At 41.4% G+C, this 20,637-nt stretch overlaps 1 protein-coding gene across 1 annotated transcript in view; it reads left to right on the top strand.

The window, feature by feature from the left end:
- Positions 1 to 20,637, top strand: part of RANBP17 (RAN binding protein 17) — a 1,312,934-nt gene that overhangs the window by 1,150,173 nt on the left and 142,124 nt on the right. The window contains exon 25 of the mRNA XM_053718559.1: positions 6,802 to 6,968. Within this exon, the coding sequence (XP_053574534.1) occupies positions 6,802 to 6,968 (167 nt within the window). The remainder of the gene's footprint in view (positions 1 to 6,801; positions 6,969 to 20,637) is intronic.

The following is a 20,637-nucleotide window of genomic DNA, read 5'->3' as shown; positions in this document are numbered from 1 at the left end:
TTCTACTAATTGAAGGCCTGCCTTTCTTCTCCTTTTTTCCCACCCGTTTTTCTCTTGTAAGGTGTATCCAGTCCACGGATCATCCATTACTTGTGGGATATTTTCCTTCACAACAGGAAGTTGCAAGATGACACCCACAGCAGAGCTGCTATATAGCTCCTCCCCTAACTGCCATATCCAGTCATTCTCTTGCAACTCTCAACAAAGATGGAGGTAGTAAGAGGAAAAGTGGTAAAATATAAATAGTTTTTTCTTCAATCAAAAGTTTCTTGTTTTTAAATAGTACCGGAGTTGTACTATTTTATCTCAGGCAGTATTTAGAAGAAGAATCTGCCTGCGTTTTCTATGATCTTAGCAGCTTGTAACTAAGATCCACTGCTGTTCTCACATATGTGTGAGGAGTGAGGTAACTTCAGAGGGAGAATGGCGTGCAGGTTATCCTGCTATGAGGTATGTATAGTTTTAAGTTTTTCTAGGGATGGAATTGCTAGAAAATGCTGCTGGTACCGGATTAATGTAAGTTAAGCCTAAATACAGTGATTTAATAGCGACTTGTATCAGGCTTACTATCAGAGATATATACTCTTATAAAATTGCAATATAAAACGTTTGCTGGCATGTTTAATCGTTTTTATATATGCTTTGGTGATAAAACTTTATTGGGGCCTAGTTTTTTCCACATGGATGGCTTGATTTTTGCCTAGAAACAGTTTCCTGAGGCTTTCCACTGTTGTAGTATGAGTGGGAGGGGGCTATTTTAGCGCTTTTTTGCGCAGTTAAAATTACAGACAGAGACATTCAGCTTCCCTCAGCAGTCCCCTGCATGCTATAGGACATCTCTGAAGGGCTCTAAAGGCTTCAAAAGTCGTTTATTGAGGAAGGTAGGGCCACAGCAGAGCTGTGGCAGTTGTTGTGACTGTTTAAAAAACGTTTATTTCGTTTTTTTGATCCGTTTTTTGTATTAAGGGGTTAATCATCCATTTGCAAGTGGGTGCAATGCTCTGCTAACCTATTACATACACTGTAAAAATTTAGTTTGATATACTGCCTTTTTTCACTGTTTTTCAAATTTTTACAAAATTTGTTTCTCTTAAAGGCACAGTACCGTTTTTTATATTTGCTTGTTAACTTGATTTAAAGTGTTTTCCAAGCTTGCTAGTCTCATTGCTAGTCTGTACAAACATGTCTGACATAGAGGAAACTCCTTGTTCATTATGTTTAAAAGCCATGGTGGAACCCCATATGAGAATGTTTACAAAATGTATTGATTTCACTTTAAACAATAAAGATCAGCTTTTGTCTTTAAAAAATTTATCACCAGAGGATTTTGATGAGGGGGAAGTTATGCCGACTAACTCTCCCCACGTGTCAGACCATTTGACTCCCGGTCAAGGGACTCACGCTCAAATAGCGCCAAGTACATCAAGGGCGCCCATAGCGATTATTTTACAAGACATGGCGGCAGTCATGGATAATACACTGTCAGCGGTATTAGCCAGGCTGCCTGAATTTATAGGAAAGCGAGATAGCTCTGGTGTTAGGCGTAATACAGAGCATACAGACGCTTTAAGGTCCATGTCTGATACTGCCTCACAATATGCAGAAGCTGAGGAAGGAGAGCTTCAGTCTGTGGGTGATATCTCTGACTCAGGGAAACCTGATTCTGATATTTCTACTTTTAAATTTAAGCTTGAGAACCTCCGTGTATTGCTTAGGGAGGTTTTAGCTGCTCTGAATGACTGTGACACAATTGCAGTGCCAGAGAAATTGTGTAGACTGGATAAATACTTTGCAGTGCCAGTGTGTACTGAGGTTTTTCCAATACCTAAAAGGTTTACAGAAATTATTAATAAAGAGTGGGATAGACCTGGTGTGCCGTTTCCCCCCCTCCTATTTTTAGAAAAATGTTTCCCATAGACGCCACCACACGGGACTTATGGCAGACGGTCCCTAAGGTGGAGGGAGCAGTTTCTACTTTAGCAAAGCGTACCACTATCCCTGTCGAGGACAGTTGTGCTTTTTCAGATCCTATGGATAAAAAATTAGAGGGTTACCTTAAGAAAATGTTGATTCAACAAGGTTTTATCCTGCAGCCCCTTGCATGCATTGCTCCTGTCACTGCTGCTGCGGCATTCTGGTTTGAGTCTCTGGAAGAGGCTTTACAGGCAACGACTCCATTGGATGACATACTTGACAAGCTTAGAGCACTTAAGCTAGCTAATTCTTTTGTTTCTGATGCCATTGTTCATTTGACTAAACTAACGGCTAAGAATTCTGGATTTGCCATCCAGGCGCGTAGGGCGCTATGGCTTAAATCTTGGTCAGCTGACGTGACTTCAAAGTCTAAACTACTTAACATTCCCTTCAAGGGGCAGACCCTATTCGGGCCTGGTTTGAAGGAAATTATTGCTGACATTACTGGAGGTAAAGGTCATGCCCTTCCTCAGGACAGGTCCAAATCAAGGGCCAAACAGTCTAATTTTCGTGCCTTTCGAAACTTCAAGGCAAGTGCAGCATCAACTTCCTCTGCTACAAAACAAGAGGGAACTTTTGCTCAGTCCAAGACGGCCTGGAAACCTAACCAGTCCTGGAACAAATGCAAGCAGGCCAAAAAGCCTGCTGCTGCCTCTAAGACAGCATGAAGGCAAGGGCCCCCTATCCGGTAACGGATCTAATAGGGGGCAGACTTTCTCTCTTCACCCAGGCGTGGGCAAGAGATGTTCAGGATCCCTGGGCGTTGGAGATTATATCTCAGGGATATCTTCTGGACTTCAAGGCTTCCCCTCCACAAGGGAGATTTCACCTTTCACGATTATCTGTAAACCAGATAAAGAAAGAGGCATTCTTACACTGTGTGCAAGACCTCCTAGTTATGGGAGTGATCCATCCAGTTCCAAAGGAGGAACAGGGACAGGGATTTTACTCAAATCTGTTTGTAGTTCCCAAAAAAGAGGGAACCTTCAGACCAATCTTGGATCTAAAGATCTTAAACAAATTCCTCAGAGTTCCATCATTCAAAATGGAAACTATTCGGACCATCCTACCTATGATCCAGGAGGGTCAATATATGACTACAGTGGATTTAAAGGATGCTTACCTTCACATTCCGATACACAAAGATCATCATCGGTTCCTAAGGTTTGCCTTTCTGGACAGGCATTACCAGTTTGTGGCTCTTCCCTTCGGGTTAGCTACAGCCCCAAAATTTTTTACAAAGGTTCTGGGGTCGCTTCTGGCGGTCCTAAGGCCGTGGGCATAGCAGTGGCCCCTTATCTAGACAACATCCTGATACAGGCGTCAAACTTCCAAATTGCCAAGTCCCATACGGACATAGTTCTGGCATTTCTGAGGTCGCATGGGTGGAAAGTGAACGAGGAAAAGAGTTCTCTATCCCCACTCACAAGAGTCTCCTTCCTAGGGACTCTGATAGATTATGTAGAAATTAAAATTTACCTGACGGAGTCCAGGTTATCAAAACTTCTAAATTCTTGCCGTGTTCTCCATTCTATTCCGCGCTCTTCGTGGCTCAGTGCATGGAAGTAATCGGCTTAATGGTAGCGGCAATGGACATAGTACCGTTTGCGCGCCTACATCTCAGACGGCTGCAACTATGCATGCTCAGTCAGTGGAATGGGGATTACACAGATTTGTCCCCTCTACTAAATCTGGATCAAGAGACCAGAGATTCTCTTCTCTGGTGGCTATCTCGGGTCCATCTGTCCAAAGGTATGACCTTTCGCAGGCCAGATTGGACAATTGTAACGACAGATGCCAGCCTTCTAGGTTGGGGTGCAGTCTGGAACTCCCTGAAGGCTCAGGGATCGTGGACTCAGGAGGAGAATCTCCTCCCAATAAATATTCTGGAATTGAGGGCAATATTCAATGCTCTTCAAGCTTGGCCTCAGTTAACAACCCTGAGGTTCATCAGATTTCAGTCGGACAACATCACGACTGTGGCTTACATCAACCATCAAGGGGGAACAAGGAGTTCCCTAGCGATGTTAGAAGTCGCCAAAATAATTCGCTGGGCAGAGAGACACTCTTGCCACCTATCAGCGATCCATATCCCAGGTGTAGAGAACTGGGAGGCGGATTTTCTAAGTCGTCAGACTTTTCATCCGGGGGAGTGGGAACTCCATCCGGAGGTGTTTGCTCAATTGGTTCATCGTTGGGGCGAACCAGAACTGGATCTCATGGCGTCTCGCCAGAACGCCAAGCTTCCTTGTTACGGATCCAGGTCCAGGGACCCAGAAGCGACGCTGATAGATGATCTAGCAGCGCCTTGGTCTTTCAACCTGGCTTATGTGTTTCCACCGTTTCCTCTGCTCCCTCGACTGATTGCCAAGATCAAGCAGGAGAGAGCATCGGTGATCTTGATAGCACCTGCGTGGCCACGCAGGACCTGGTATGCAGACCTAGTGGACATGTCATCCTTTCCACCTTGGACTCTGCCTTTGAGACGAGACCTTCTACTACAAGGTCCTTTCAATCATCCAAATCTAATTTCTCTGAGACTGACTGCCTGGAGATTGAATGCTTGATTTTATCAAGGTGTGGCTTCTCCTAGTCAGTCATTGATACCTTAATTCCGTCACAAAAGCCTGTCACCAGGAAAATCTACCATAAGATATGGCGTAAATATCTTTATTGGGGTGAATCCAAGAGTTACTCATGGAGTAAGGTTAGGATTCCCATGATATTATCTTTTCTCCAAGAGGGTTTGGAAAAAGGATTATCAGCTAGTTCTTTGAAGGGACAGATTTCTGCACTGTCTATTCTTTTGCACAAGCGTCTGGCGGATGTTCCAGACGTTCAGGCGTTTTGTCAGGCGTTGGTTAGAATCAAGCCTGTGTTTAAACCTGTTGCTCCCCCATGGAGCTTAAATTTGGTTCTTAAAGTTCTTCAAGGGGTTCCGTTTGAACCTCTTCATTCCATAGATATCAAACTTTTATCTTGGAAAGTTCTTTTTTTGATGGCTATTTCCTCGGCTCGTAGAGTCTCCGAGTTATCTGCTTTACACTGTGATTCTCCTTATCTGATCTTCCATACAGATAAGGTAGTTCTGCGTACAAAACCTGGGTTTTTGCCTCAGGTGGTATCTAATAAGAATATCAATCAAGAGATTGTTGTTCCATCATTGTGTCCTAATCCTTCTTTAAAGAAGGAACGTCTTTTACATAATCTGGACGTGGTCCGTGCTTTAAAGTTTTACTTACAAGCTACTAAAGATTTTCGTCAAACATCTGCTTTGTGTGTTGTTTACTCTGGACAGAGGAGAGGTCAAAAGGCTTCGGCAACCTCTCTTTCTTTTTGGCTAAGAAGCATAATCCGCTTAGCCTATGAGACTGCTGGACAGCAGCCTCCTGAAAGGATTACAGCTGATTCTACTAGAGCTGTGGCTTCCACTTGGGCCTTTAAAAATGAAGCTTCTGTTGAACAGATTTGCAAGGCGGCGACTTGGTCTTCGCTTCATACTTTTTCAAAATTCTACAAATTTGATACTTTTGCTTCTTCGGAGGCTATTTTGGGGAGAAAGGTTTCACCTTCCGTTTAAGTACCTGCCTTGTCCCTCCCTTCATCCGTGTACTTTAGCTTTGGTATTGATATCCCACAAGTAATGGATGATCCGTGGACTGGATACACCTTACAAGAGAAAACACAATTTATGCTTACCTGATAAATTTATTTCTCTTGTGGTGTATCCAGTCCACGGCCTGCCCTGTCATTTTAAGGAAGGTCAAAATTTTAGTTTAAACTACAGTCACCACTGCACCCTATGGTTTCTCCTTTCTCGGCTTGTTTCGGTCGAATGACTGGATATGGCAGTTAGGGGAGGAGCTATATAGCAGCTCTGCTGTGGGTGTCCTCTTGCAACTTCCTGTTGGGAAGGAGAATATCCCACAAGTAATGGATGATCCGTGGACTGGATACACCACAAGAGAAATAAATTTATCAGGTAAGCATAAATTGTGTTTTTTCATGGACTCCACAGCTTGGATATTGATTCCCAAAAGTAAGGACTGTGGACTCTCACTACCATTTGAAAGCAAACGTAATTTATTCATACCTGATAAATTAATTTCTTTCTTGGTAGTGAAAGTCCACGGACCCGCCCGTGATTTTGTTTCTTGTTTTGTGGCGGCAGTTTTTGTTTGCAACTCTGTACCCTATATTCTTCTTATTTTCTATTTCCTCAGCTATATAGCAATACTGGGAGGGAAGGGGAAGTAGGAGGGATAGATAAAACTCTAGTGTAGCGTGTCTTTGCCTCCTCCTAGTGGCCAGGTGATGTAATTCCCAAAAGTAAGGACCGTGGACACTCACTACCAAGAAAGAAGAAATTAATTTATCAGGTAAGAATAAATTATGCTTTCTCAATTATTAGAATGTGTGTGTGTATATATATATATATATATATATATATATATGTATATGTATACTGGTTCAAAAGACCAGCAGTCACTATTCTTCTTTAAGCCTTGGTGCATCCCACACAGTAATATGCAAATAAGTCCAAAGAGAGCACTCGCCGTGTTACAAAAAGTTTTAATCCATATTGTTAATGTTTTCCAGGAGTCACCCCGTCATCAGACAAGTGAAAAAAAAATTCTTGTTTTTTTTCCCCACTTGTCTGATGACGGGCTCACTTCTCGAAAACATTAACAATATGGATTAAAACTTTTTGTAACACGGGCGAGTGCTCTCTTTGGACTTATTTATATATATATACTCACACATACAGTATACTTTTGATGAGATATAACAGATTATTTTATTTTATTTTATTTTTTTTATATACAGATACCATTGTCTCCTCTAGCTGCTGTGCTTGCTTAGATTACATTGTCACCTACCTCTTCAAGCATATATCCAAGGAGGGAAAGAAACCATTAGGGCGGAGGGAAGTTTCGCAAGAGGGACAGCGTCTACTACACTTCATGCAACAGAACCCAAATGTACTGCAACAGGTAACCTGTGTTAATGATTAATGGGAAAAACACTACATTTGGAAGAAATCTAAATAAGTTGTTTTGTTTATTTATATAAATAAATATATATATATATATAGGAACACTGTGTATTTTACTTGTGTTTTTTTTTTAAATTTATGATTTGAAGCGAGGTATTTTTTATTTATTTATTAAGCACCACCAGATTTACACAGCCATATTAAGATTTATTATAATGCATGTTAGGCAACAGAAAGGAACCTACTCTCGTGTGACAGTCATTAGTCAATACACCTTTGTACAAATTACACTTTAGATAGAAAGGCTCTCAGACACAATCATAGAGTCAGTGCTTTGAAGCTAAAGGAGATTGGCTAAATCAGTATTCTAAATGAGATTATTGTAAGCAATGTCTTCTACAGAAAGGAATGGAGTACAAAGGATAAGAATAGAATAATTTTCTAACTTCTGCAGATAAGGTGTTTATGTTCATCAGAGGTAGAAATAGTAAAACAATTGTTAAAAAAAAAAAGTGGTGGTCTTCAATATGTGAGATGCAGATAATTGGTAATTTAGAGTATTTCCATAAAATGCACCAATTGGTGTAAGTGGGAGCAGGAAGAAAGAGTAGTAATTGTTAGTGTTCATAGAGTCTTGATTTCTGGGGTAAATTTGATAGCAGATCATAACTTAAAATGGTAAGCTAGGGGTATATCAAAAGTCAGTTGTACATATAATCAATTGAATATTCTTATTCACAAAGAACTCATGTGTTTCTTATTTTCCTGGACTAACATTTTCAGTTTGTTGTTCTTCCATTTGGTCTGTTTTTTTCTGCTTTCAGGATATTTTCTAAGGTTCTGTGTATTCTTTTGTTTGTGATTAGAGCCCAGGTTTGTTTTCAACCTCCATTTCTTTCATACAGGTGGTGAGAGTCCACGATCCATTACTCCTGGGAATTATTCTTCTCTACCACAAAGAGTCCCAAATCCCAAGAGCCCTATAAAACCCCTCCCACCTCACTTGTACCTTAGTCTTTACTTTTCCTCAGCTGGAGGTGGTTGAAGAATGAAGATGTGTATTGGATTCTTCAGAGAGGGGGGTTTTCAGCCTATATTGAGGCCCGGTTTCCCCTCAGAGTACAGTACTTGTTAGAGGGATGTATATGGGGTATGGTTAGTGATTCTTTTTTAACCTTGTGGGACATTTTTCATAAACCTTCCACAAATTGTTGCAGGGACTTGACTTTGGCCTCCCTTTATGGATCTACAATATACTGCTAATCCTTAACCTCTTCTGATAAGTTTCAGTACTGGTTTGGCTGTCTGCTGCTTATTTGCTGGTGGTCAAGTGTCTATTGCTATGTTATGGACACTTTTTTAGTTTCTATAAATATTTGCAAATATATATGGCCCTGGGACAGAATCCTTTATACTACTCCCTTGCCGTTTTGCCACATTGTTTGTTTGTTTTTTGGCATACTTAGTTTGAATTTTGCATCAGCTTGTTGGTTTACGCATGTTGTGGTTCCGCACGTCTGGTTAGTCCTTGTCAGGTTAGCGGATGTTACTTTAGTTTTTCTATAGTCCCTTCGCTCGATGAATGGTTTATGCAAGTCGGGTAAGCACATGTTCGTACTTTGCTATGCGCACGTCAGGTTTCCTTATAGCTGCTATTTATTTTTGCACACGTTAATTCTCTCTGATGAGCGTTATCTTCCCTTCGGATGCTATGTTAATGTCACCTGCTTTTTTTTGCAGTTTGGCTTAGCACGCATTGTACCTGTGAGTTTATTTAAAGCTGCTGAGGAGGAGGTAAGTTATTTCCATTCCTCAAGAGCTTTTTAGGGGGTTATAGTGTTTTATGCATTGCTTTGACATATGCTATAATAGAGTAGTCTGATTTTGTCCCCAAATCTATTGAAGAAATTGAGTCCCCTGAACACCTTTCTACCATTATTAGGTTTGCTTATTGTAAAAAAGCTGAGATGCCTTCTCCGGCTCATTTATGTGACTCATGTTTAGAATTATTAATGCAATCAGACCAACCTTATGCTGTTTTTTTTTTTTATTAACGGACCTTCTGTTTATTCAATACAGGAGAATACTAATTCTGTTTCACCTACAGTGATTTATTTTTTTTCAAGGCTGCAGTTTCTGAGGCACTGGCTGCTCTCCTGCCTTCAAACAAGCATAAAAGGTCATTTCAGATTTTACCTTCAAGTTCTCTGTGCCCTGAAACCAGGGATACGTTTTTATGTCTTCAGATGGTGAAGTTTCCTTTGGTGAAAAGGAATTTTCAACTAATGTTGAACCTGATATTACTTGAGGGGTTAAAGATCCTAACGTTTCTGATTATAAGACTTGTTATCGTTTAAATTAAGTTTTTAAGAGTTTTGTTAATCTCCCTTAGGTTTTCCCTATTCCTGATACTGTCTGTGTCTAAGGAATGTTCTAAGCCAGGTAATTCATTTACTTCTTCTGCAAGGTTTAAAAAGTTATATCCTTTACCTGCTGCTAATGTTGATTTCTGGGAAACAGTTACCAAGGTTGATGGGGCTATTTTCACTCTGGCTAAACGTACTGCTATTCCTTTGGAAGACAGTACTTCTTTTAAAGAGCCTTTAGATAGAAAATTAGAGTATTTTCATAGAAGGGCCTTTTACAAGCTCAGGCCAACTATTTCTATTTCTGATGTGGTTGCTGCTTCTACTTACTGGTTGTCTAGTCTTTCAGAACCATATTCTGATGACTCTGCTAGTGCAAATCTTTTGCCTAAGGGGAGAGCCTTAGAGCTTTAATCCTGGTCTGCTGATATGGTGTCAAAATCCAGATTATTATCTCTTTGCTTTAAGAAAAAGAATTTGATTAGTTCTGATTTAGATTATATAATATCTACTGTTACTGGAGGTAAAGGGGCTTTTCTTCCTCAGGACAAAAGTCTAGATGTTAATCTAAAGTTTTCATTCCTTTTGTCAGAAAAAAGAACAAAAGGTTGACTTTTTTGCTCAGAAGCAAGGCAGCTCTGGTTCATTCTGGAGACCTAGTGCTAACCGGAACAAGTCAAAGCAGGATAAGAAATCTATCCCTACTACCAAAACTGCATGGAGGTGCGCCCCCCCAATCCAGAAGTTCTAGTAGGGGGCATATTAAGCCTCTTTCAGGAGGCTTAGTTTCAGTCTGTTACAGATCCCTGGGTTCTGAATATAGTTTCTCAGGGATTTTGAGTAGGTTTCAGAACAAGTCCTCCCAGAGGACGTTTTTTCAGTCCCATGTTCCAAGGAATCCTTTAAAAGCTCAAGCTTTTTTTTCCAGATCTGGAAGCTATGGTGATTGTTCCAGTTCCTTTGCAGGGACAGGGGATGGGATTTTATTCAAATCTCTTCATTGTTCCAAAGAAGGAAGGTACTTTCAGACCAGCTCTTAACAAGTTTGTAAAGATTCCATCTTTCAAAAAGGAAGCAATTTGGACTATTGTCCACAATAGATTTAAAGGATGCCTACTTTCATGTTCCAATTCACAAAGAACATTTCCATTTTTTGAGGTTTGCTTTTCTGGACAGGCGTTTTCAGTTTTTTGTTTTACAGACTTCTTTTGATTTTTCTTTCATGTAATTGGCAAGTATCCATGAGCTAGTGACATATGGGATATACAATCCTACCAGGAGGGGCAAAGTTTCCCAAACCTCAAAATGCCCACCCCTCACCACACCTACAATTCAGTTTTTACAAACTTTGCCTCCTATGGAGGCGGTGAAGTAAATTTGTGCTTGATTTCTATGATTTCTTCTATTATAAGCACTTCTAAGCATTTTGAAGCCCAATTCCTTTCAGAGTACAGTGTTTGTCAGAGGGATGTGAAGGGAGTATCGCCTATTGATTTTATGGTTTTCCTTGTGGAAAATCTTTTCAAAGGTTCTCTGTTATCGGTCGTAAGGATTCAGCTATGGTTTGGCGCTTTATGTATTAATATAAAGTTTTAAATATATGTATTTTACCTATATATTTGCCATGAGTCAGGTCTATGTATATTTCCTTTTGCAGACTGTCAGTTTCAGTTTGGGAAGCATGTTTAGGAAGTTATTTGTCTTACCTGGGGTATAGTCCGTTTTTCAAATTGACTGTTTTTTCTTTTAATTTTGCTTGCAAAATTAGGCTTGCGAGGGCACAAAATGCTGTTATGTAATTGTGTCATTCTTGGCCAGAGAATTTTTCTTTTTTTGCCGCAAAGGCATGTCTTTGATGATGCAAGTTCATCATTTCCGGCGTCTTACTTGGCGCCAGGTTTCCTTGCACGAGGTTGCGTCTGTAATTACACAAGTTGCGTCACTTCCGGATGTTGTTGGCGGCAAAAAAAATTAAACTTCCTTTTGCGTCGTGCGTCATACTTGGTGCCAAAAAATTTAGTTTATTTTTCATCCCACTTCCTATATTTCTCTTGCCTTTTATATGCTCAGAGGGCTATGCTGTTTGCATTTTTTCCCAATCCTGAAACTGCCATATAAGGAAATTGTACATTTTGCTTTAATATTGTTTTTTCTTTTACATTTTGCAAGATGTCTCAATCTGATCTTGTCTCAAAAGCAACTGTTGGAACCCTGCTGCCTGATAACAGTTCTACCAAAGTTCTGTTGTAACTTAGCTGAGATTATATCTCCAGCTGTAGTATGTAACAGTTGTCATGATAAGCTTTTGCACGCAGAAAACGTTTCCATCAGTACTAGTACAGTTTCTGTTGTTCCTTCAACATCTAATGTACATGATATCCCTGTTGATATGAAAAATGATATTGCTGATGCGATACAGAAGGCTTTGTCTGCTATTCTGCCTTCTAATAAACATAAAAGGTCTTTTAAAACTTCTCATAAAATTGATGAAATTTCTAATGACCGACAACATACTAAAATATCCTCCTCTGATGAGGATCTCTCTGATTCAGAAGATCCTAACAGAGACACTGACACTGACAAATCTACTTATCTTTTCAAGATTGAGTATAGTTGTTCCTTGTTAAAAGAAGTGTTGGTTACTTTGGATATTGAGGAGTCTAGTCCTCTTGATATCAAAACTAGTGTTTAAATTCTGTTTATAAACCTCCTGTGGTTACTCCTGAGGTTTTTCCAGTTCCTGATGCTATTTCTGATGTGATTGCTAAGGAATGGATTAAGCCTGGTACTTCTTTCATTCCTTCTTCTAGGTTAAAAAGGTTGTACCCTTTGCCAGCGGCTAGATTCGAGTTTTGGGAAAAAGTCCCCAAAGTTGATGGGGCTATTTCTACTCTTGCCAAACGTACTACTATTCCTATGGAAGACAGTACTTCTTTTAAAGATCCTTTAGATAGGAAACTTGAATCTTATATAAGGAAAGCTTATTTATATTCTGGCTATCTTCTCAGACCTGCCATTGCTATGGCTGATGTTGCGGCTGCATCAACCTTTTGGTTGGATAGCTTAGCACAACAGGAAACAGATCCTGATTTGTCTAGCATTGTTCGTTTGCTTCAACATGCTAATCATTTTATCTGTGATGCTATTTTTGATATCATCAAAATTGATGTTAAATCTATGTCTTTAGCTATTTTAGCTAGAAGAGCTTTATGGCTCAAATCTTGGAATACTGATATGGTATCTAAGTCTAGATTACTATCTCTTTCTTTCCAAGGTAACAGTTTATTTGGTTCTAAGTTTAATTCAATTATTTCAACTATCACTGGGGGGAAGGGAGTTTTTTGCCTCAGGATAAAAGATCTAAGGCTAAATCTAAAGCTTCTAATCGTTTTCATTCTTTTCGACAGAACAATGAACAGAAAACTAATCCTTCCCCTAAACACTCTGGTTCCAATTGGAAACCTTCTTCAAGTTGGAATAAATCCAAGCCTTTTAAGAAACCAAAGCCAGCCCCCAAGTCTGCATGAAGGTGCCGCCCTCGATCCAGTTCAGCTGGTGGTGAAATTATTCCAAGACATTTGGGCAGATTCTGTTCAAAATCAGTGGATTCGGAGTATTGTCTCTCAAGGGTATCGAATAGGTTTCAGAGTAAGGCCTCCTGTGAGAAAATTCTTTCTCTCTCACGTTCCAGCAAATCCGGATTTTCTGAAGTGTGTTTCAGATCTAGAGCTTTCAGGGGTAATAATACCAGTTCCGTTTCAGGAACAGGGTCTGGGGTTTTATTCAAAAGATGGTGACTATGAGGACTATTTTGCCTTTTGTTCAGCAAGGTCATTATATTTTCACGATAGACTTACAGGATGCATATCTTCACATTCCGATTCATCCAAACCACTATCGGTTTCTGAAATTCTCTTTTCTAGACAAGCATTACCAATTTGTCGCTCTTCCATTTAGCCTAGCAACAGCTCCAAGGATCTTTTTGAAAGGTTCTTGGTGCCCTTCTATCTGTAATCAGAGAACTGGGTATTGTGGTGTTTCCTTATTTGGACGATATCTTGGTTCTAGCTCAGTCTTTACATTTAGCCGAATTGCACACAAAACAACTAGTGTTGTTTTTTCAAAGACATGGTTGGAGGATCAATTTACCAAAGAGTTTCATGATTCCTCAGACAAGGGTCACCTTTTTAGGTTTCCAGATAGATTCATTGTCCATGACCCTGTATTTAACAGACAAGAGACAAATGAAATTGGTTTCAGCTTGTCGAAACCTTCAGTCTCAATCATTTCCTTCAGTGGCTATGTGCAGGGAAGTTTTAGGTCTCATGACTGCAGCATTGGATGCGATCCCCTTTGCTCGTTTTCACATGAGACCTCTATAGCTTTGTATGCTGAATTAATGGTGCAGGGATTATACTCAGATATCACAATTGATATACTTAAATCCCAACATTCAACTCTCTCTGACTTGGCGGTTAGACCATCATCGTTTAATTCAGGGGGCCTCTTTCTTTTGCAAGATGTACCGAGTCCACGGATTCATCCTAACTTGTGGGATATTGTCCTTCCTGACAGGAAGTAGCAAAGAGAGCACCACAGCAGAGCTGTCTATATAGCTCCCCCCTTAACTCCACCCCCCAGTCCTTCTCTTTGCTGGCTCTAAGCAGGAAGGGTAAAGAGAAGAGGTGTTAAACTGTTAGTTTTATTTTATCTTCAATCAAGTGTTTGTTATTTTTAAATGGTACCGGTGTTGTACTATTTACTCTCAGGCAGGACATAGATGAAGATTTCTGCCTGGAGGATGATGATCTTAGCATTTGTAACTAAGGTCCACTGCTGTTCCCACAGAAGCTGAGGAGTACAGGAAAACTTCAGTGTGAGGAATGGTTTCATGCTATACAGCAGTGAGGTATGTTCAGTCATATTTTCTGCAGAGACTGTGTTAACTCAGAAAGGCTGACAGTGTCCCCATTAGGGGAAGGGTAAGCAGTAATCCTAGTGTTATCAGAGGTTTTTACTAGCTTGCATAAAGGGTTCATTTTTTGTGGGCACTCAGTTTGTTATGTGAATTTGGGACAAACGTTTTTGTGTCTGGGAGTAACCTTTTCTGTTTTATGGGACATTTGCTTGAGGGTTCTTTGGGGTTGTTTATAACCCACATGGCTTTCAGGCAGGGTTTGTTAGTTTTGTGTAGGCCCCAGCAACATCAAGTGAGGTGGGCGGGGCCTACATTTACAAGCAGCAAGCAACTTTTCCTGAGGTCCTGAGAGTCTTCTGAGGGACAAATTGAAGCTTTAAACCCCATATTATCGCTTCCTAAGGGCAGGTAGGGCCACAGCAGAGCTGTGGCAAGGTGCTTTAGGGGTTTTTAACCGGTTTTAGACACTTATCAATCCGGTTTTTTCATTTGGGGGTCTATTGCTTTTTTACTTATGGTGCAATTCTTCTAAAGCTTAGTGGGTACACTGTTAAAATTTCGGAATTTTTGAAGCAATTTTAACCTGTTTTGCAGTTTGTGTATATCTTTTTTTTCTCTTAAAGATAGAGTACCGTTTTTGCAAATTGTGTTTTTTTCATTAAAGTGTTTTCCAAGCTTGCTTGCTTCATTACTAGCCTGTTAAACATGTCTGACACTGTGGAAACTCATTGTCCAATTTGTTTAGAAGCCATTGTGGAACCCCCTCTAAGAATGTGTCCGAATTGTACTGATATGTCTATAAATTGCAAACAGCATATTTTGACTTATAAGAATTTGGCATTAAATGATTCTCAGACAGAAGTAAATCAGGTTTTGCCATCTAGTTCTCCCCAAGTGTCACAACCAGTCACGCCCGCACAAGCGACGCCAAGTACTTCTAGTGCGTCTAATTCTTTCACCTTGCAAGATATGGCTTCAGTTATGAACACTACCCTCACAGAGGTTTTATCTAAACTGCCAGGGTTGCAAGGGAAGTGCAGTAGCTCTGGGTTAAGAACAAATGCTGAGCCTTCTGACGCTTTAGTAGCCGTATCCGTTATTCCCTCGCAATGTTCTGAGGTAGGGATGAGGGATTTGCTGTCTGAGGGAGAGATTTCTGATTCAGGAAAGATGTTCCCTCAGACAGATTCAGATATGACGGCATTTAAATTTAAGCTAGAGCACCTCCGTTTATTGCTCATATTGTCGTTCCAGAGAAATTTTGTAAAATGGATAAATATTTAGAGGTTCCTGTTTACACTGATGTTTTTCCGGTCCCTAAGAGGATTTCGGACATTGTTACTAAGGAGTGGGATAGACCAGGTATTCCGTTCGCTCCCCCTCCTGTTTTTAAGAAAATGTTCCCCATTTCTGACACCATAAAGGACTCATGGCAGACGGTCCCTAAGGTGGAGGGAGCTATTTCTACTCTGGCTAAGCGTACAACTATACCTATTGAAGACAGTTGTGCTTTCATTGATCCTATGGATAAAAAGTTAGAGGGTCTCCTAAAGAAAATGTTTGTTCATCAGGGTTTTCTTCTTCAACCTATAGCGTGTATTGTTCCGGTAACCACTGCAGCTGCTTTTTGGTTTCAAGCTCTAGAAGAGGCTCTTCAGATGGAGACCCCACTAGAGGATATTTTGGACAGAATTAAGGCCCTTAAGTTGGCTAATTCTTTTATTACAGACCCCACTTTTCATCTTGCTAAGTTAGCGGCAAAGAATTCAGGTTTTGCCATTTTAGCGCAAAGAGCATTATGGCTTAAGTCCTGGTCAGCTGATGTGTCATTTAAATCTAAGCTTTTGACCATCCCTTTCAAAGGTAAGACCCTATTCGGGCCTGCACTGAAAGAGATAATTTCAGACATCACTGGAGGGAAGGGTCATGCCCTCCCTCAAGATAAGTCAAATAAGATAAGGACCAAACAAAATAATTTTTGTTCCTTTCGAGACTTCAAGGGTGGTCCCGCTTCCTCTTCCCCTGCTGCAAAGCAAGAGGGGAACTTTGCTCAATCCAAGCCAACCTGGAGACCTAACCAGGCTTTGAACAAGGGTAAACAGGCCAAAAAGCCTGCTGCTGCCACTAAGACAGCATGAAGGGGTAGCCCCCGATCCGGGACTGGATCAAGTAGGGGGCAGACTTTCTCTCTTTGCTCAGGCCTGGGCAAGAGACGTTCAGGACTTCTGGGCCATAGAAATTGTAGCCCAGGGGTATCTCCTAGATTTCAAAGATTCTCCTCCAAGGGGGAGGTTCTATCTTTCTCAATTGTCTGTAAACCAGACAAAAAGAGAGGCGTTCTTACGCTGTGTAGAAGACCTTTTTACCATGGGAGTGATCTGCCCAGTTCCGAAAACAGAACAGGGGCAAGGTTTCTACTCTAATCTGTTTGTGGTTCCCAAAAAAGAGGGAACCTTCAGACCAATTCTAGATCTCAAGCTCCTAAACCAATTCCTAAGAGTTCCATCCTTCAAGATGGAGACCATTCGGACTATTTTACCAATGATCCAGGAGGGTCAATATATGACTACAGTGGATCTAAAGGATGCGTATCTACACATTCCTATCCACAAAGATCATCACCAGTTCCTCAGGTTTGCCTTTCTGGACAGGCATTACCAGTTTGTGGCTCTTCCCTTCGGGTTGGCCACGGCGCCAAGAATCTTCACAAAGTTGCTAGGGTCCCTTCTGGCGGTCCTAAGGCCGAGGGGCATAGCAGTGGCGCCTTATCTAAACGACATCTTAATTCAAGCGTCGACTTTCCAACTTGCCAAGTCTCACACGGACTTAGTGTTGGCCTTTCTAAGATCTCATGGGTGGAAGGTGAACGTGAAAAAGAGTTCTCTTATTCCTCTCACAAGAGTTCCATTCCTGGGAACTCTGATAGATTAAGTGGACATGAAAATATTTCTGACGGAGGTCAGGAAATCAAAGATTTTAACCACCTGCTGAGCTCTTCATTCCATTCCTCGGCCGTCAGTGGCTCAGTGTATGGAGGTAATTGGACTTATGGTAGCGGCAATGGACATAGTTCCGTTTGCTCGCTTGCATCTCAGACCACTGCAACTAAAGAACAGGGTTTGTGGACTCAGGAGGAGGCCCTCCTACCGATAAATATTCTGGAATTAAGAGCGATATTCAATGCTCTTCAGGCGTGGCCTCAGCTGGCTTCGGCCAGATTCATCAGGTTTCAGTCGGACAGCATCACGACTGTAGCTTATATCAATCATCAGGGGGGAACAAGGAGTTCTTTGGCGATGATAGAAGTTTCCAGGATAATCCGATGGGCAGAGACTCACTCTTGCCATCTATCAGCAATCTATATCCCAGGGTTGGAGAACTGGAAGGCAGATTTTCTAAGTCGTCAGACTTTTCATCCGGGGGAGTGGGAGCTCCATCCGGAGGTGTTTGCTCAACTGGTTCAGCTATGGGGCACACCAGAATTGGATCTGATGGCGTCTTGTCAGAACGCCAAACTTCCTCGTTACGGATCCAGGTCAAGGGATCCTCAGGCAGTACTGATAGATGCTCTAGCAGTACCCTGGTCGTTCAACCTGGCTTATGTGTTTCCACCATTCCCTCTCCTTCCGCGTCTGATTGCCAGAATCAAACAGGAGAGAGCTTCAGTGATTTTGATAGTGCCTGCATGGCCACGCAGGACTTGGTATGCAGACCTGGTAGACATGTCATCTCTGCCACCATGGACTCTGCCACTGAGACGGAACCTTTTGATTCAAGGTCCATTCAAGCATCCAAATCTAATTTCTCTACAGCTGTCTGCTTGGAGATACCTTGATTCAGGCTCGAAAGCCTGTCACCAGGAAGATCTATCATAAGATATGGCGTAAATATCTTTTTTGGTGTGAATCCAAAGGCTACTCATGGAGTAAGATCAGGATTCCTAGGATTGTGTCTTTTCTCCAAGAAGGATTGGAGAAAGGATTGTCCGCTAGTTCCTTAAAGGAATAGGTATCTGCTTTGTCTATTCTGTTGCACAAGCGTCTGGCAGATGTCCCTGTTGCACAAGCGTCTGGCAGATGTTCGGGCTTTTTGTCAGGCTTTAGTTAGAATTAAGCCTGTGTTTAAACCTGTTGCTCCGCAATGGAGTCTCAATTTAGTTCTTAAAGTTCTTCAGGGGGTTCCATTTGAACCCATGCATTCCATAGATATTAAGCTTCTATCTTGGAAAGTTCTGTTTCTAGTTGCTATCTCTTCAGCTCGAAGAGTTTCTGAACTATCTGCATTACAATCTGACTCGCCTTATCTTGTTTTCCATGCTGATAAGGTGGTTTTGCGTACCAAACCTGGTTCCTCCCTAAGGTTGTTTCTAACAGGAATATCAATCAGGAAATTTTCGCCAATCATCTTCTTTGTTTGTTGTCTATGCTGGAAAGCGTAGAGGTCAAAAGGCTATGGCTACCTCTCTTTCCTTTTGGCTGAAAAGCATCATCCGTTTGGCTTATGAGATTGCTGGACAGCAGCCTCCTGAAAGAATTACAGCTCACTCCACTAGAGCGGTGGCGTCCACATGGGCTTTTAAAAATTATGCTTCTGTTGGACTGATTTGTAAGGCTGCGACTTCCAAATTTGATACTTTTGCTTCTTCGGAGGCTATTTTTTGGAGAAAGGTTTTGCAAGCAGTGGTGCCTTCCATTTAGGTTCCTGTCTTGTCCCTCCCTTCATCCGTGTCCTAAAGCTTTGGTATTGGTATCCCACAAGTTAGGATGAATCCGTGGACTCGGTACATCTTGCAAAAGAAAACAGAATTTATGCTTACCTGATAAATTTCTTTCTTTTGCGATGTACCGAGTCCACAGCCCGCCCTGTCTATTCAAGACAGATAGTATTTTTTATGTAAACTTCAGTCACCTCTGCACCTTATAGTTTCTCATTTTCTTCCTTGGCCTTCGGTTGAATGAATGGGGGGTGGAGTTAAGGGGGGAGCTATATAGACAGCTCTGCTGTGGTGCTCTCTTTGCTACTTCCTGTCAGGAAGGACAATATCCCACAAGTTAGGATGAATCCGTGGACTCGGTACATCGCAAAATAAATAAATTTATCAGGTAAGCATAAATTCTGTTTTTGTTCATCCTACCTGGAGTGAGATCACAACAGATGCAAGTCTTTCAGGTTGGGGAGCTGTCTGGGGATCTTTGACAGCACAAGGGGTTTGGAAACCTCAAGAGGCGAGGTTACCAATCAATATTTTAGAACTCCGTGCTATTTTCAGGGCTCTCCAGGTTTGGCCTCTGTTAAAGAGAGAACCATTCATTTGTTTTCAGACAGGCAATATCACAACTGTGGCATATGTCAATCATCAGGGTGGGACTCGCAGTCCCCTAGCTATGAAAGAAAAATCTTGGATACTTTCTTGGACAGAATCCAGCTCTTCTCTAATTTCTGCGGTGCATATGCCAGTTGTAGACAATTGGGAAGCGTATTATCTCATCCGTCAGACCTTACATCCGGAGGAGTGGTCTCTCCATCCAGATGTATTTTGTCAGATTGTACAGATGTGGGGTCTTCCAGAAATAGATCTGATGGCTTCTCATCTAAACAAGAAACTTCCCAGGTACCTGTCCAGGTCCAGGGATCCTCAGGCAGAGATGGTGGATGCTTTAACAGTTCCTTGGTTTTACCAACCTGCTTATATCTTTCCGTCTCTAGTTCTTCTTCCAAGCGTGATCTCCAAGATCATTATGGAACAATCGTATGTGTTTCTGGTAGCACCAGCGTGGCCTCACAGGTTTTGGTATACAGATCTTGTTCGGATGTCCAGTTGCCAGCCTTGGCCACTTCCTCTAAGACCGGATCTTAAGGGTTTTTTTAAGGGCCGTTTCTTTCATGTAATTAGCAAGAGTCCATGAGCTAGTGATGTATGGGATATACATTCCTACCAGGAGGGGCAAAGTTTCCCAAACCTCAAAATGCCTATAAATACACCCCTCACCACACCCACAATTCAGTTTTTACAAACTTTGCCTCCGATGGAGGTGGTGAAGTAAGTTTGTGCTAGATTCTACGTTGATATGCGCTCCGCAGCAAGTTGGAGCCCGGTTTTCCTCTCAGCGTGCAGTGAATGTCAGAGGGATGTGAGGAGAGTATTGCCTATTTGAATGCAGTGATCTCCTTCTACGGGGTCTATTTCATAGGTTCTCTCTTATCGGTCGTAGAGATTCATCTCTTACCTCCCTTTTCAGATCGACGATATAATCTTATATATACCATTACCTCTGCTGATTCTCGTTTCAGTACTGGTTTGGCTTTCTACAAACATGTAGATGAGTGTCCTGGGGTAAGTAAATCTTATTTTCTGTGACACTCTAAGCTATGGTTGGGCACTT

The sequence above is a fragment of the Bombina bombina genome, chromosome 6, assembly GCF_027579735.1.
Source record: "Bombina bombina isolate aBomBom1 chromosome 6, aBomBom1.pri, whole genome shotgun sequence".
Lineage (NCBI taxonomy): Eukaryota > Metazoa > Chordata > Amphibia > Anura > Bombinatoridae > Bombina > Bombina bombina.
This window is presented reverse-complemented; position numbering and strand designations above follow the sequence as displayed.